The sequence below is a fragment of the Tachypleus tridentatus genome, chromosome 5, assembly GCF_004210375.1.
Source record: "Tachypleus tridentatus isolate NWPU-2018 chromosome 5, ASM421037v1, whole genome shotgun sequence".
Lineage (NCBI taxonomy): Eukaryota > Metazoa > Arthropoda > Merostomata > Xiphosura > Limulidae > Tachypleus > Tachypleus tridentatus.
Genome location: NC_134829.1, coordinates 3,124,773 through 3,143,361, shown reverse-complemented (window position 1 = coordinate 3,143,361; position 18,589 = coordinate 3,124,773). Strand labels below are relative to the sequence as shown.

General features: G+C 34.3%; 1 protein-coding gene across 2 annotated transcripts in view; it reads right to left on the bottom strand.

Moving 5' to 3' along the window:
• Window positions 1-7,420: 7,420 nt before the first annotated feature.
• The window catches only part of LOC143250404 (glutamate receptor ionotropic, kainate 2-like), a 260,380-nt gene continuing 249,211 nt past the window's right edge, over window positions 7,421-18,589 (bottom strand). Inside the window, exons 10-14 of one of the 2 annotated variants that reach the window (XM_076500859.1) lie at window positions 16,294-16,497; window positions 15,397-15,957; window positions 14,132-14,354; window positions 9,055-9,320; window positions 7,421-8,814 (exon numbers count right to left, since the gene is read on the bottom strand). In XM_076500859.1, coding sequence (XP_076356974.1) covers window positions 8,572-8,814; window positions 9,055-9,320; window positions 14,132-14,354; window positions 15,397-15,957; window positions 16,294-16,497 — 1,497 coding nt within the window. In that variant the 3' untranslated portion in view covers window positions 7,421-8,571. The remainder of the gene's footprint in view (window positions 8,815-9,054; window positions 9,321-14,131; window positions 14,355-15,396; window positions 15,958-16,293; window positions 16,498-18,589) is intronic. The other variant, XM_076500860.1, reaches the window with a different exon arrangement.

Here is an 18,589-nt window from a genome sequence, read left to right as displayed (position 1 = left end):
TATGAAATTAGTCTAAATACTAGCTGGTCAAAAGTTTAAGACCATACTAAAAAGAAGACCTAAAGAGGGTAGAAAATGCCCAACAAGAGATCTCAGTAGTGAGTTGCACAGCCATCATTGCAAAAAAAAAAAACATTCACTTTGGCATGGTCGATATAAGCGTTTGCAAAAGGCTGGCTGGAATGTTATTCCAAGTGGTGAAGATGGCTTCACGAAGGTCATATACTGTTTGGAATTGACGTCTATTTCTATAGACTTCCCTTGCCATCCACCCCCAAACATTTTCAATGGGGTTCAGTTCGGGCGAACACGCTGGATGGTCCAAAAGAATCACGTTATTCGCCATGAAAAAGTCCTTTGTCCTGCGGGCATTGTGGATTGCAGCGTTGTCCTGCTGAAAGATCCAGTCATTTCCACACAAGCAAGGACCTTCAGTCAATAAGGATGCTCTCTCCAACATGCCAGTGTAGCCAGCTGCTGTTTGATGCCTCTGTATAACCTGAAGTTCCATTGTTCCATGGAAGGAGAAAACACCCAGGATCATGATGGAACCTCCTCCACTGTGTCGTGTAGAAAATGTCTCCAGTTGGTTATCCTTACCGTACCAGTAACGTTGGAAGCCATATGGACCATCCAGGTTAATTTTTTCTCATCAGAGAACAAAACCTTCGTCCACTTTTCTACGTCCCATGTTTGGTGCTTCTCAGCAAAGTTTAACCGAGCTGTTTCATGGCATGGAAGGAGGCGTGGTCTTTGAAGACGTTTACGAATTTTAAAGCCTTTCTCGCCTAGATGCCGACTTATTGTTCTTGAGCTGTATTCTGCGTCCGTAAGGGCCTTAATCTGGTTTGACGATCAGCTGGTGTCTTGCCGGACAACCCGTCGAATCCTCCTGCTCAAAGCCGGTGAAATTTTCATGGGCCGACCATTTGAAATTCTCGTTCAGTATTCCTCAGTGTCTTTTAAGAAATTTGCAACAGCAATTTTACAACGCCCAATCTCACCAGCAATGCAATGTTAACAGAAACCTTTCTTTTGCAACTCGACAATTCTGCCACGTTCAAACATCGTCAACTTTTTAGCCTTTGCCATGTTTATACCCAATGTACAACATCAGTGAATGATGTTGACAATGCTAATGCTTGAACACAAATGACTAAATTTCGTTACATGTTTACCGATTAACGCTTCGTTTCATTACGGTCTTAAACTTTTGACCAGCTAGTATTTAGGCTAATTTCATAGTGTTTACATTTTCCCTATTAAATACTAAAAACGTTTTTTATATTTATTTTTCCCTTTTCTAATTTTCATCTTTCGAAGTTCTACTCAAATAAGTGGTTGAGTCTAACAACGTAAAATGCATATTTTTTCTTTATGTTCATTAACCTTAACATTTTGGCCAGCAGTTCATGTATGTAATAATTAAATGAATGTTACTGTACACACACACATTGTCAAATGTATCATTACTGTTACAATTATTCTAATGTTCATCATTAAGTTTTGATCCAATAAATCTGTTGCTACGTAGTTAAAATAAGAGTAAAACTAATCGTACAGTGATGGGTACATATACTGAAACATGAACCAAGTAAAGCAATGTTTACTTTTAAAATACAGTTAAACGTATTTAATTAACTAAGATACTTTATAGACATTTAAAACCAGTATGATTTACTTTACGCAGAATTATAGTAGTGATTTAAAACGGTGTAACAGGAGCTTAACCAGTAGCAAGAAGTAACACTGTAACTGTAACATCAGAGTCTGATTTTATTCACAAACTTTCAGTTACAATAACAACAAAAAATTTCAAGCAGTCGAAATGAGCATATTGTTTCAACAAAATACTTTATAATAACTCAATACATAGAAGCAGTGAACATTTAATAACACAGGGTTTTTGTATTTAATATTTAACATTATATGATTTTCTATTTATATCAAATATTTATTTAACCAAAGAACAAGATATATATTGAATCATTCCATAATAACTGTAAGACGTTGCAAACAATTTTAATTGAGATCTATATGATTCTCAATGTGAAAAAGTTCCAAAATGTGTAGTGCATATGTAGGAGACGCAATGCGAAAGAGAGAAAAATGTAAGCTTTAATTTGATAGTACAATTGTGCAGGGAGTGAAAAACCTGTAATCTTCAGTTTGATTATATCAGTTGTGTAGGTAGTGAAATGCAAGTAAACTTTGATAGTATCAAGTGTGTAGATAGTGACATGCAAGTAAACTTTGATAGTTTCAAGTGTGTAGGTAGTGACAAATAAGTAAACTTTGATAGCATCAAGTGTGTAGGTAGTGACAAATAAGTAAACCGATAGTATCAAGTGTGTAGGTAGTGACAAATAAGTAAACTGATAGTATCAAGTGTGTAGGTAGTGACAAATAAGTAAACTTTGATTGGATCAAGTGTGTAGGTAGTGACAAATAAGTAAACTTTGATAGTATCATGTTTGTAGGTAGTGACAAATAAGTAAACTGATAGTATCAAGTGTGTAGGTAGTGACAAACAAGTAAATTGATAGTGTCAAGTGCGTAGGTAGTGACAAATAAGTAAACTTTGATAGCATCAAGTGTGTAGGTAGTGACAAATAAGTAAACTGATAGTATCAAGTGTGTAGGTAGTGACAAATAAGTAAACTGATAGTATCAAATGTGTAGGTAGTGACAAATAAGTAAACTTTGATAGCATCAAGTGTGTAGGTAGTGAGAAATAAGTAAATTTTGATAGTATCAAGTGTGTAGGTAGTGACAAATAAGTAAACTTTGATAGCATCTAGTGTGTAGGTAGTGAAAAATAAGTAAATTGATAGTGTCAAGTGCGTAGGTAGTGACAAATAAGTAAACTTTGATAGCATCAAGTGTGTAGGTAGTGACAAATAAGTAAACTTTGATAGCATCAAGTGTGTAGGTGGTGAGAAATAAGTAAATTTTGATAGTATCAAGTGTGTAGGTAGTGACAAATAAGTAAACTGATAGTATCAAGTGTGTAGATAGTGACAAATAAGTAAACTGATAGTATCAAGTGTGTAGATAGTGACAAATAAGTAAACTTTGATAGTATCAAATGTGTAGGTAGTGACAAATAAGTAAACTTTGATAGTATCAAATGTGTAGGTAGTGACAAATAAGTAAACTTTGATAGTATCAAATGTGTAGGTAGTGACAAATAAGTAAACTTTGATAGCATCAAGTGTGTAGGTAGTGACAAATAAGTAAACTGATAGTATCAAGTGTGTAGGTAGTGACAAATAAGTAAACTGATAGTATCAAATGTGTAGGTAGTGACAAATAAGTAAACTGATAGTATCAAATGTGTAGGTAGTGACAAATAAGTAAACTTTGATAGCATCAAGTGTGTAGGTAGTGACAAATAAGTAAACTGATAGTATCAAGCGTGTAGGTATTGACAAATAAGTAAACTTTGATAGTATCAAGTGTGTAGGTAGTGACAAATAAGTAAACTGATAGTATCAAGTGTGTAGGTAGTGACAAATAAGTAAACTTTGATAGTATCATGTGTGTAGGTAGTGACAAATAAGTAAACTGATAGTATCAAGTGTGTAGGTAGTGACAAATAAGTAAACTGATAGTATGAAGTGTGTAGGTTGTGACAAAAAAGTAAACTGATAGTATCAAGTGTGTAGGTTGTGACAAAAAAGTAAACTGATAGTATGAAGTGTGTAGGTAGTGACAAATAAGTAAACTGATAGTATCAAGTGTGTAGGTAGTGACAAATAAGTAAACTTTGATAGTATCATGTTTGTAGGTAGTGACAAATAAGTAAACTGATAGTATGAAGTGTGTAGGTAGTGACAAATAAGTAAACTGATAGTATGAAGTGTGTAGGTAGTGACAAATAAGTAAACTGATAGTATCAAGTGTGTAGGTAGTGACAAATAAATAAACTGATAGGATCAAGTGCGTAGGTAGTGACAAATAAGTAAACTTTGATCGTATCAAGTGTGTAGGTAGTGACAAATAAGTAAACTTTGATAGCATCAAGTGTGTAGGTAGTGACAAATAAGTAAACTTTGATAGTATCAAGTGTGTAGGTAGTGACAATTAGGTAATGTTTAATTTGTTAGTATTAGGTGTGTAGGTAGTGACAATTAGGTAATGTTTAGTTTGTTAGTATTAGGTGTGTAGGTAGTGACAATTAGGTAATGTTTAGTTTGTTAGTATTAGGTGTGTAGGTAGTGACAATTAGGTAATGTTTAGTTTGTTATTATCAGGTGTGTAGGTAGTGAGAATTAGGTAATGTTTAGTTTGTTAGTATTAAGAGTGTAGGTAGTGACAATTAGGTAATGTTTAGTATGTTAGTATGAAGTGTGTAGGTAGTGACAATTAGGTAATGTTTTGTTTGTTATTATCAGGTGTGTAGGTAGTGACAATTAGGTAATGTTTAGTTTGTTAGTATCAGGTGTGTAGGTAGTGACAATTAGGTAATGTTTAGTTTGTTAGTATTAAGTATGTAGGTAGTGACAATTAGGTAATGTTTAGTTTGTTAGTATCAAGTGTGTAGGTTGTGACAATTAGGTAATGTTTAGTTTATTATTATCAGGTGTGCAGGTAGTGACAATTCGGTAATGTTTAGTTTGTTATTATCAGGTGTGTAGGTAGTGACAATTAGGTAATGTTTAGTTTGTTATTATCAGGTGTGTAGGTAGTGACAATTAAGTAATGTTTAGTTTGTTATTATCAGGTGTGTAAGTAGTGACAATTAGGTAATGTTTAGTTTGTTGTTATCAGGTGTGTAGGTAGTGACAATTAGGTAATGTTTAGTTTGTTATTATCAGGTGTGTAGGTAGTGACAATTAGGTAATGTTTAATTTGTTAGTATTAGGTGTGTAGGTAGTGACAATTAGGTAATGTTTAGTTTGTTAGTATTAAGTATGTAGGTAGTGACAATTAGGTAATGTTTAGTTTGTTAGTATCAAGTGTGTAGGTTGTGACAATTAGGTAATGTTTAGTTTATTATTATCAGGTGTGCAGGTAGTGACAATTCGGTAATGTTTAGTTTGTTATTATCAGGTGTGTAGGTAGTGACAATTAGGTAATGTTTAGTTTGTTATTATCAGGTGTGTAGGTAGTGACAATTAAGTAATGTTTAGTTTGTTATTATCAGGTGTGTAAGTAGTGACAATTAGGTAATGTTTAGTTTGTTATTATCAGGTGTGTAGGTAGTGACAATTAGGTAATGTTTAATTTGTTAGTATTAGGTGTGTAGGTAGTGACAATTAGGTAATGTTTAGTTTGTTAGTATTAGGTGTGTAGATAGTGACAATTAGGTAATGTTTAGTTTGTTAGTATTAGGTGTGTAGGTAGTGACAATTAGGTAATATTTAGTTTGTTATTATCAGGTGTGCAGGTAGTGACAATTAGGTAATGTTTAGTTTGTTATTATGAGGTGTGTAGGTAGTGACAATTAGGTAATGTTTAGTTTGTTAGTATTAAGTATGTAGGTAGTGACAATTAGGTAATGTTTAGTTTGTTAGTATCAAGTGTGTAGGTTGTGACAATTAGGTAATGTTTAGTTTATTATTATCAGGTGTGCAGGTAGTGACAATTCGGTAATGTTTAGTTTGTTATTATCAGGTGTGTAGGTAGTGACAATTAGGTAATGTTTAATTTGTTAGTATTAGGTGTGTAGGTAGTGACAATTAGGTAATGTTTAGTTTGTTAGTATTAGGTGTGTAGATAGTGACAATTAGGTAATGTTTAGTTTGTTAGTATTAGGTGTGTAGGTAGTGACAATTAGGTAATATTTAGTTTGTTATTATCAGGTGTGCAAGTAGTGACAATTAGGTAATGTTTAGTTTGTTATTATGAGGTGTGTAGGTAGTGACAATTAGGTAATGTTTAGTTTGTTATTATCAGGTATGTAGGTACTGATTAGTCTGTAATCGTTGGTTTGATAATTTCTCGTGGTTGTGGTGTATGTGAAGGTGTTGTTTAATAATATTAATTCCACATGTTGTGATGTAGTTTTGTGTTGACAGTGTTGTATCTCTAGGTTGTGCTAAATCTAATGTAGTTCTATATGTGTAGACAATATTTCATGAGCTATTAAATATGTAATATTTAACATTTAATATACTTGATGATGGAAGAACGTCTGTAATTTGAACAATCCTGTTCATTCATGATAAGATACTAAAATTAAGTGTTCATGGAATTTATATGTAATGATTCTGCTTATTAGAAAAGGCATAATAAATCAAAATGTTTTGATATCTTCAGATTAAAGTAAAGTAAGAACAGAATGTGATTTCACTTCAAATAATTGCCCTACTGAACACTTCAAGGTAAGGCAGTGCACGTGCACACACTACATTATCGGCTAAAGAAATTATACACTACTCATAAAAACACACAGGTCCAAGAAGTCTTGATAAAACTTAAAGAAAAAACCGTTATAACCCGAGCGCTCCCGAAAGTGGACCTTTCTTCCTTCGGATTTCCAGATTGCGCATGAAGGAGGATCCACTCGGGTTATATGGGTTTCCATTTCAAATTATACACTAGTTACTATAAAATTAAACTGTATAGCAAACAAATATATGTATGTAAATAAAAGCTGTATTTCATATCCACTAGAACAAAAAATAATATTTTATTCATGGTACTACAAATCACAGACCAGTACCATATAAACAGTTGTCTTAAGGACTACGTAACATTAATAGTACCATCATATGAACAGTTGTTTTAGGACTACACGACATTAGTCGTACAAGACAAACAACTGTATTAAGAACTACAAGACATTTAGTGATACCAGTAAAACAGTTCTCTTAAGGACTACATGACATTAGTTGTTACTGCCAGACAAACAGCTGTCTTAAGGTCTACAAGACGTACAGTAATAACAGTCAAACAGCTGTCTTAAGGACTATAAGATGTACAGTAGTTACAGACAAACCGCTGTCTTAAGGTCTACAAGACGTACAGTAGTAACAGACAAACAGCTGTCTTAAGGTCTACAAGACGTACAGTAGTAACAGACAAACAGCTGTCTTAAGGTCTACAAGACGTACAGTAGTAACAGACAAACAGCTGTCTTAAGGTCTACAAGACGAACAGTAGTAACAGACAAACAGCTGTCTTAAGGTCTACAAGACGTACAGTAGTAACAGACAAACAGCTGTCTTAAGGTCTACAAGACGTACAGTAGCAACATACAAACAGCTGTCTTAAGGTCTACAAGACGTACAGTAGCAACAGACAAACAGCTGTCTTAAGGTCTACAAGACGTACAGTAGCAACAGACAAACAGCTGTCTTAAGGTCTACAAGACGTACAGTAATAACTGTCAAACAGCTGTCTTAAGGTCTACAAGACGTACAGTAGTAACATACAAATAGCTGTCTTATGGTCTACAAGACGTACAGTTGCAACAGACAAACAGCTGTCTTAAGGTCTACAAGACGTACAGTTGCAACATACAAACAGCTGTCTTAAGGTCTACAAGACGTACAGTAGTAACATACAAACAGCTGTCTTAAGGTCTACAAGACGTACAGTAGCAACAGACAAACAACTGTCCTAACGACTTCAAGACGTACAGTAGTAACAGACAAATAGCTGTCTTCAGGGCTACATTCTTCAAATTGAGTATTAAAAACTATTATCGTTTGTACAATTCATATAAAAATTTAATAATTATATAATCCTAACATGTATTAACTTCACATCCATTATGAAGATTTACAACAACATATCTGATTGAGCTTTGATGCGGCTGTTGTTGTTGTTGGTTTTGAATTAAGCACAAAGCTATTCAATGAGCTATCTGTGCTCTTCCCACCACGGGTATCGAAACCCGATTTTTAGCGCACACATACCGCTGAGCCACGGGGGGTTTCATGCGACTATCAACAACAAGCACAATTTTGACCTAAGACAAGCTACTTGAATTACAATATATACTTTAGTAGTTTGCGATAAATTTACTTTAGAATGTTAATTTGTATATGAATGTACATTATAAATGAATTTAATCGCGAAGCCATAAATGCCAAGTACAAATATCCTAATTATGCCTAACCAGTTCTTTATGACTATTTTTTTTCCCTCATAATCATTTGGAATTTTCCAGTTCATGTTTATATTTTGAATAATTTTAGAGTACAAAAGAATAATTTATGAAACAGGTATTTTGTGTTTATGGAATGCTTAAAATATTTTCTAGTCGATCATTAAGGAAAATAAATATAAAGTCGTCTTCTAGGAAACATCTAACAATTGTTTCAAGTTTTCGTATTAACAATCGAAACAGCAAAATAAATATTATAAAATAAATGGAAGTGTATACTGAACTCGTTTTTTGAAATAAAAACATTAAACGCTGAAGAACGTTCGGAAAGTGTGTCTGTTATCTGATCCTTGATACACACCTGATGTGGACGCACAATAAAAGGAAGCCAATTGCAATATGCCGCTCCTAGCGGTCTCTGTAGGTATTAAAAAGCACTAATCTATATTCTAAAGAAACCTGAACAGAATTCATCCAGCGACAGTCTCGCTGCAGACGTTATCACACGTGAACTATGAGTCTCCAAGCTCGAACTTGATTGGAGATTTTCTCAACTCTATCATCTGCATAATACCATTCTCTTGTGGCACTTCCATAGCAGCAGGTACGTAGGTGGTCCCAGGGATACATTTCGAACACTGACGACGAAGAGCTGGACGTCGACGGGAGCCGCGACACCTAACGGCAAACTTCAGTTCCTCTCCCATTTCCGAGCAAAGTGATTGCTTAGTAGAGCAAAACAAACAGTTCTGTTTCTTATGGTGAGAAAAAAACTTTGATTGCAAAGACGTAACTAAGCACACAGTTACACAAATTATCTTATTTATATAATAATGACTCGTATAACTTAGTTAAAACCAAAGAGGTTAATCACATTCAATTATGTTATTTATTTCAAAGATAACACTTATATTTCATAGTTTAACAATAGTTTCTACTAGTTTACAGAGAGTGATTTGTGTCAAATGTATTAATTTTGGTATGAGAAATCTCACCCGATCTGTTTGGGCGTTTCGCTTGGAATTCCAACAAAACTCAAGAATTGCTGTAGTGATAGCAATGGCTAATCCACATAGAAGTACCACAAACACTCCGCCAATACTTTCCACACCTAATGAATTCGCTTTCCCTTCCTTTCCTTTTTCTTCTCTCATACACGTTGAACCAGAACCTTTCCACCACTTATTGTACAGTATCTGTATAACCCCTTTCTCTTGTAGGTCAAGGATCGCTAAAGATATTTTATCTCGCCACGGAGAGCCTGTGTTAAAAAAAATAAACCTATTTTGTTCAAGAAATTTGGATGACACAAATTGGTTAGTGTGCTTTAAAACAGGCTAGTTAATATAATATGGCCTTTGTTTCTAACACTAGTATAACGTACAAAGTTTACTATTAATACAGATTACTTAATGTGTAATAACATGATCATAGTTTCTAACAGTTGGATGACATATAAAGTTTGTATTGAAACAGGTTAATTAATATAGTATGACCATAGTTTCTAACAGTTGGATGACATATCAAGTTTGGTATTAAATCTGGTTAATTAATATACCATGACCACAGTTTCTAACAGTTGGATGACATATAAAGTTTGTATTAAATCTGGTTAATTAATATACCATGACCACAGTTTCTAACAGTTGGATGACATATAAAGTTTGTATTGAAACAGGTTAATTAATATAGTATGACCACAGTTTCTAACAGTTGGATGACATATAAAGTTTGTATTGAAACAGGTTAATTAATATAGTATGACCACAGTTTCTAACAGTTGGATGACATATAAAGTTTGTATTGAAACAGGTTAATTAATATAGTATGACCACAGTTTCTAACAGTTGGATGACATATAAAGTTTGTATTGAAACAGGTTAATTAATATACCATGACCACAGTTTCTAACAGTTGGATGACATATAAAGTTTGTATTGAAACAGGTTAATTAATATACCATGACCACAGTTTCTAACAGTTGGATGACATATAAAGTTTGTATTGAAACAGGTTAATTAATATACCATGACCACAGTTTCTAACAGTTGGATGACATATAAAGTTTGTATTGAAACAGGTTAATTAATATACCATGACCACAGTTTCTAACAGTTGGATGACATATAAAGTTTGTATTGAAACAGGTTAATTAATATACCATGACCACAGTTTCTAACAGTTGGATGACATATAAAGTTTGTATTGAAACAGGTTAATTAATATACCATGACCACAGTTTCTAACAGTTGGATGACATATAAAGTTTGTATTGAAACAGGTTAATTAATATACCATGACCACAGTTTCTAACAGTTGGATGACATATAAAGTTTGTATTGAAACAGGTTAATTAATATAGTATGACCACAGTTTCTAACAGTTGGATGACATATAAAGTTTGTATTGAAACAGGTTAATTAATATAGTATGACCACAGTTTCTAACAGTTGGATGACATATAAAGTTTGCATTGAAACAGGTTAATTAATATACCATGACCACAGTTTCTAACAGTTGGATGACATATAAAGTTTGTATTGAAACAGGTTAATTAATATACCATGACCACAGTTTCTAACAGTTGGATGACATATAAAGTTTGTATTGAAACAGGTTAATTAATATACCATGACCACAGTTTAACAGTTGGATGACATATAAAGTTTGTATTGAAACAGGTTAATTAATATACCATGACCACAGTTTCTAACAGTTGGATGACATATAAAGTTTGTATTGAAACAGGTTAATTAATATACCATGACCACAGTTTCTAACAGTTGGATGACATATAAAGTTTGTATTGAAACAGGTTAATTAATATAGTATGACCACAGTTTCTAACAGTTGGATGACACATAAAGTTTGTATTAAAACAGTTTAATTAATATAGTATGACCACAGTTTCTAACAGTTTGATGACATACAAAGTTTAATATTAAAACAAATTAATTAATATACCATGACCACAGTTTCTAACAGTTGGATGACATATAAAGTTTGTATTGAAACAGGTTAATTAATATAGTATGACCACAGTTTCTAACATTTATATGCAAAAACGGCTCGTTTGGGCTGAGAAAACACTTTACATAGAAGAGCGAACAACGTTTCGACCTTCTTCGGTCATCGTCAGGTTCACAAAGAAAGAGGTAACTGACCGGAAGCTGACCACATGTTTGAAAGGGGTTGTGTAACTGTGTGTCGAAATGTAGAGGGCGGTATTAGATGTTTGAATATATAATTTTATTTATTATATTAATATAGGTATAAAGGCGTTCCTTTATATTGGTTTATTTTGGGTTTAAGTTGTTGTATAAGTAAGGCTTCTTTAATTTTACGTTTGTTTATGTTTGTTTCTTTATTTAGTATTTGAGTGTTTTCTATGGTTATGTTGTGTTTATTTGACTTGCAGTGTTCGAAAACGTGTGAAGGTGACTTTTTATGTTCTTTGAATCTGGTTTCCATTTTTCTACTTGTTTCTCCAATATAGAAGTCGTGGCAGTTTTCACATTGTATTTTATAAATAATGTTGGTGTGGTGTTTGTCAGTGTAGTTTTTACATAGTATAGACCTCAGTTTTGTGCCGGGTTTTTGAATAAATTTGGTATTAATTGGAATGTCATATTTTGTTACTAATTTTTGCCAAATGTTGGTTATTTGTTTACTGATGTCGGGAATATATGGTATACAGCAGTATATGGTTTCGTGGTTTTGATTCGTGAGCTGTATTTACTTTAGTTGGTTGATTTTGCTTTTTTTGTCTAGGTGTGTGCGCGTATAATGTTTTCTACGGTTTGTGGAAAACTTATTGATGTTGAGTGAAGTATTGTTTTATTTTGTCTAATTCATCGTTAATTTTATCTGGTGAGCATAGTTTTATGGCTGTGTTTATTTGGTTTCTTAGTATGTTGAGTTTTGTGTTTTGTTTCATGTGCTGGGTCCCAAGGAATGTATAGTCAGTATGGGTGATTTTCGGTGGATTTCTGTTTGAAGTTGTGTATCAGTTCTTGTAATTTTGAGGTTAAGAAATGATATTTGATTGTTTTTCTTCCTGTTCACATGTGAAGTTGATGTTGGGATGTATAGAGTTAATGTGATTGAAAAAATTAAGTATGTGTTCTGTAGATTTGAATCCACAACCGTGTCATCTACATATCTATACCAGTATAGTGGTGGATGTAATGCTGTGTTAATTACATTGTTTTCAACTTGTGTCATAAAATATTGGCTAGAACTGGTGATACTGGGTTGCCATGCTTAGGCCGTTTGTTTGTATATAGTTTTGGTTGTTGAACATGAAGTTTGTCTTTATCGTGGTGAATTCTATGAGGTTGCTAACTGGTTACTGGGAATTTCTGTAGTTGGGTTGGGGTCTCGGATATAGAGTTCTAAGGCTATCTTGCAGGCTTCAGTGGTTGGAACTTCTGTAAACAGGGATATAACATCAGAAACTGGCCATTAAGGCTTTATGATTAAGTTGATTTAGATTAGACTTGAAATTAAAGAGTCTTTGATAAATGAGCTGTTTGATGTTACATATTTGGAGAATGCCCACATGTATGTATTTTACCAAGGTTGTAATTAACAGACCAATAATGTCACACATATGAATCGTTTATACAACCTTGGTAAATGGAAATGTGTTCCATCTATCAAGTTTCAACAACAAATAAGTTCACTATCTAATAAATCCTATTTAACTTTTAATTCACATATAATAACAGGCTGACATGACTTGGTAACAACATAACAAATAATCTGTGCGTATTTTTATTAACCCACAATGACAGGCATGGTTGTAACATAAACCATTATTAACCTCAGGTCAAAATGGCAATTTTCCAATCAACTAATACAGTGGAACAGTAGCTAACTGTTTAGTAAAACAAACTTTCAGATGAAGCGGACCACATACCAAAAATAAACAAGTGATAACAAACCAATAACCAGCATAAACGAAACGGACTAGGCTTGAAATGCAGTTTAACCATGAACCATTCTATGTTACAACCATTGCAATTACAATGGTGACATTCAAAAACAAACATAAACAAACGTAAAATTAAAGAAGCCTTACTTATACAAACAACTTAAACCCAAAATAAACCAATATAAAGGAACGCCTTTATACCTATATTAATATAATAAATAAAATTATATATTCAAACATCTAATACCGCCCTCTACATTTCGACACACAGTTACACAACCCCTTTCAAACATGTGGTCAGCTTCCGGTCAGTTACCTCTTTCTTTGTGAACCTGACGATGACCGAAGAAGGTCGAAACGTTAATTCGCTCTTCATGTAAAGTGTTTTCTCAGCCCAAACGAGCCGTTTTTGCATATAAATTTCTCAACAAGTGGGTTTCTCGTCATCACTGATTACAGTTTCTAACAGTTGGATGACATATAAAGTTTGTATTGAAACAGGTTAATTAATATAGTATGACCACAGTTTCTAACAGTTGGATGACATATAAAGTTTGTATTGAAACAGGTTAATTAATATAGTATGACCACAGTTTCTAACAGTTGGATGACATATAAAGTTTGTATTGAAACAGGTTAAATAATATAGTATGACCACAGTTTCTACGTCATTAACACATCTATTAACAGTTATTAACACGAATATTAACAGTTTTAAACACGACAATTAACAGTAATTATCAGAAGTATTAATATTTCTTAATCCTGGTTTTAACAGTTGTCAATATGGCTGTCAGTATTTATTATTACCACCACTAACAGTTTTAAACACGGCAGTTAGCAGTACTATAGTTAACATTTGTTAACACGGTTATGAACAGTCATTATCACAACTATTAACTCTTGTTAAGACAACTATTAACATCTGTTAACACAGCAATTATTAGCTATCAGCACGACGATCAAAAGTCATAATTTCGACAAGTAATACTTGTTCACAAATGTTAATACCAGTGATTTCCACAAGTTACTGACACGGCTAGTAACAGTTATTAATATGGTTAGTGACAGTTTTTAACAGTTAACTGTTGTCCAAAACGGCTACTGAATGTTGCTCGCGATCTAATCAAACTTACCTATCGGAGTAGCAATTCCATATCCTTTCGAGTCCAAAAGTCCACCCACTTGGGTAAGGTTACAGTTCCGCTGAACCATGTAATCTAAGACCGTGGACTCCATGAGAAACGCATAATTACCTTGGAGGACACGTTCCACTCCTTCTTCGTAGGAGCTTACAAAAACGGAAGGTCGATTCTCCATGAACCTCCACATTTTCTGATATGTCTCTATCTTTGAATCCTGGTAACAAACATGGTAGCATTTCAGCCAAAAGTCCACACTATTCTCTGAAACATTCCCGGCTTCCACTCTATATATTATACGGTGGAAATGCTTGGAGAAAACTAGAAAACTGAGATCCTCTTTGTTCTAAACTTCAGAGTAAATATATTTATAAGTTATGTTAAACCTAACAAAAGACAATACTCCATTAAAAAGGGGCCCGGCATGGCCAGGTGGGTTAAGGCGTTCGACTCGTAATCCGAGGGTCGTGGGTACGAATCTCTGTCGCACCAAACACGCTCGCTCTTTAAGCCGTGGGAGCATTATAATGTGACGGTCAATCCCAAAGAGTAGTCCAAGAACTGGCGGTGAGTGGTGATGACTAGCTGCCTTCCCTCTAGTCTTACACTGCTAAATTAGGGACGGCTAGCGCAGATAACCCTCGTGTAGCTGTGCGCGAAATTCAAAAAACAAACAAGACAAACTATCCGAAAGTCGATACCAATAGTAAGAAATTTAGTAGACCTAACTCGTGAGTAATAATAGTAGACCTCACTCGTGAGTAATGGAGACAGCTACGAAATCTATATAGATTCTAAAACGGAATTGAAATACACATTTCTTAAGCCAGTGAACAACATTAAGAATAAGTAATTATTTTATGAGTAAAAGAAAATTATTTGTGAATCAATGTTTTTTATATCGGATTAAATACATTTCATAGTTCCAGGTTCATTGACAATAAATTCAATCCACATGCTAAGCCTAAACATCCTAAAAAGGTTCAATTTATCTTTGAGCAGGAAGAACATGTCTACCTATCATAAATAATGTAAACTGGTATATATTATAAAACTTGTTGATTATTTTGATTTACGAAGTACTTAAAATTAAAAAAAATATAATAATAGCCCGACTAGTGTTTAACTGGTAATTGTTACTGGCTTTATTAAGACGAAACTCTTTGGAAAGAAATTTATTGTTATGAATTTGGGATAAGTTAGCGACAGTTACTAGTTCACTGCTAATTTACAGTTTTCCCTGTTACCGAAAAACTTACCCGAAAAAATGTCATTGTAGAACCTCCTTCGAGGGTTCCGTAGGAAATTTTACTTTGTATCGCAAGGTCTTCAACACTTTCAATGGGAGTGATCATTCTTTCCACTGTAAGGAAAGCTGCCAAATTGGCCGTGTAAGAGGACACCAGAATTAATGTGAAAAACCACCAGATGGCCCCAATAATCCGGGTAGATGTTGCTTTTGGGTTAATGTCTGAACCTTGATGCATGAGTGTCACTATTGTGAACCAGAAGCTGTTACTGAGACTGAACTGGTTTTCCATAATGTCGGTTTCCAAGATGCACGAATGAGGATTCTTCCATTCGTAAGGACTAAATCTGGCTACGATGAACATGGTGCAGCTGACGAGAATGTAGGCGGCTAGCACGTACAGCCAGATGTCCACCGCCAGAGGGCTCATGAAGGAGAACAGCTTCACGGGCATGCTGGTGGGCAGTTTGAATAAGATACCGATCCCTAACGTCATGAAGGGTTTCGTAAAGTCTATGACGCTTTCACGAGCAAAGTTGATTGTCATGGAAGAAACGGCTAAGTCGGCATTCTGTAACAATAAAAGTAGAAGAAACGGCTAAGTCAGCATTCTACAACAATGAAAGTAGAAGAAACGGCTAAGTCTGCATTCTATAAAAATGAACCTGACGATGATCGAAGAATTTCGAAAGGATGTTCGCTCCTCTATTAGTGCTTTCTCTATCCATAGCAGCCGTTTTTAAATATACAATTATTAGTCTTATTTAACTAAACTGTGAGTATAAATACGTCTTGCACTAGAAATATAAATACACACAAACACACTTTTGTATGTAGTCAAATGATGGGAACTGAAAGATTAGGTTTAGGTTTCTTTATGAAAATGACACGTGGTTTTAAGACTAACCTTATCAATGATTTCCTTCACTAATCCGTTCCATTCACCAGTTGTTGTATTCTCAGCTCCGAACTTGTTGTCGGCTACAAGATACAATTCGTAATGAAACCCCAACATCTCAGCAACGGTTTCGAGAAGGTCAATACAGAAACCTTCGAATCGACTATTTCCAGTAAGGTTTCTATCTGGTTTCAGCATGACATATGGCACACTCTAAATGAACACAGTATAGCGATTACTGTTAACTAAACACAAATTATCTTTCTCATGAACTGTCTCTACAGATCGTAAGGTAAGATGTAATAATCTTAAGAGGTTTCTCTGGAAGAAAGGTTAAGTTTTCTCTAGAATAAAGAAATCGTTTCTATGTACTAATAACTGAAGGTACTGAGATAATGTTTGTTATGGAAGTAGCTGGTCAGGGTCCATAACTTTCACTCTCAGGATACATACGATAAGATAATCTTATTGTTACCACAACCCCTCACAATATGATATTACTCTTTATTCATCACAGGATCCTCAGGATACATACGATAAGATAATCTTATTGTTACCACAACCCCTCACAATATGATATTACTCTTTATTCATCACAGGATTCTCAGGATACATACGATAAGATAATCTTATTGTTACCACAACCCCTCACAATATGATATTACTCTTTATTCATCACAGGATTCTCAGGATACATACGATAAGATAATCTTATTGTTACCACAACCCCTCACAATATGATATTACTCTTTATTCATCACAGGATTCTCAGGATACATACGTTTAAGATAATCTTATTGTTACCACAACCCCTCACAATAATTATTACTCTTTATTCATCACAGGATTAATATGAAAAGCTTCTATTTTTTTGTTTGTCAAACGTCCAATAAGATGTTTGAATTTCTTTTTTTCTTAGTAGCATGTTCGTTTAACCATTGCCAGAGCTAAAATGGTGGTCACCACTGTAACCACTCCACAGAAGATATTGTGTTTCCAGGGAAAATAACTCGTGAAGACAATAATGCTCAAGTCCCGCCATGGCCAAGTGGTTAAGGTGTTGGACTCGTAATCTGAAGGTCTCTGGTTCTAATCCTCGTCACACCAAACACGCTCGTCCTTTCAGCCGTGGGGGCATTATAATGTTACGGTCAATCCCACTATTCGTTGGTGAAAGAGTACCCAAAGAGTTGGCGGTGGGTGGTGATGACTAGCTGCCTTCCCTCTTGTCTTACACTGCTAAATTAGGAACGGCTAATACAGATATCCCTCGTGTAGCTTTACGTGAAATTCATAAACAAAAACTAATGATCTAGTGTGAGAAAACTTATGCACAGTATATAATTTGTTCTTCAAAAAAGGGTAAGAAGTTGTTACAACATTGTCCGTAGTCGTTCTTATGTTTTCAGAGATATACAGTTTTGTTTTTTGCTTTGGTGCAAAGTTACGTAACGAGCAGTAAAATACTTATCCCTATTTTTATTGGTGTTGATTTTTTCTACAAAAATATCCAAAGACAGAATCGACAAACAAACAAAAATTCCAAGTATCATTTACATATTATTTTCAAAACTGTCTTCCCCTCCAGGGCACAGCGGTATGTCTGCTGATTTACAACGCTAGAAGCCGGGTTTCGATAACCGCGGTACACAGAGAACTAACAGCCCTCGTGTAGCTTTGCGCGAAAATCAAAACAAAACAAATCGATTTTCCTCTAGTGGCGCCACCCAGTGGCACAAAGGTATTGTTGCAGACTTGTACAGCTAGAAACCGGTTTTCGATACCCGTGGTGGGCAAAGCAGAGGTAGCCCTTTGTGAAACTTTGTGATTAAAGTAAACAACAACAAGAACATCCTTGTGGCAGGAACTTATTTAAATAATTCAAAAATGGCTGTTCCACAAATTAGCACATTTATAAAATTCTGAACACGTATAATATAAAGGAAGCTGCACTAGCAGATCTCTGTACTTAAAACAATAAATCAACTAGTTACATGAAGTTCGTGTCATTATTTACCTATTTCATAAAATAAGAAATCATTAGTTCACAATAACAGCTCATTACATCCATGTGGCATGTTCTAGAACAGCAGTGGTGAAATGAATGGTTTCTAATTAGATTAAGTCTACCCCAGCTCATCTGTTAGACTGAGGGCTTATAACGCTAAAATAGTAGGGTCGATATAAACGGTGAGCAGAATACAGAATTATTATTCACTGTTTAAGAACAACTTCGGAATACTATGATTTTATTATATAATAATAAAATACAACAGAATACGCTACAGAAAAAATGTTTACAATA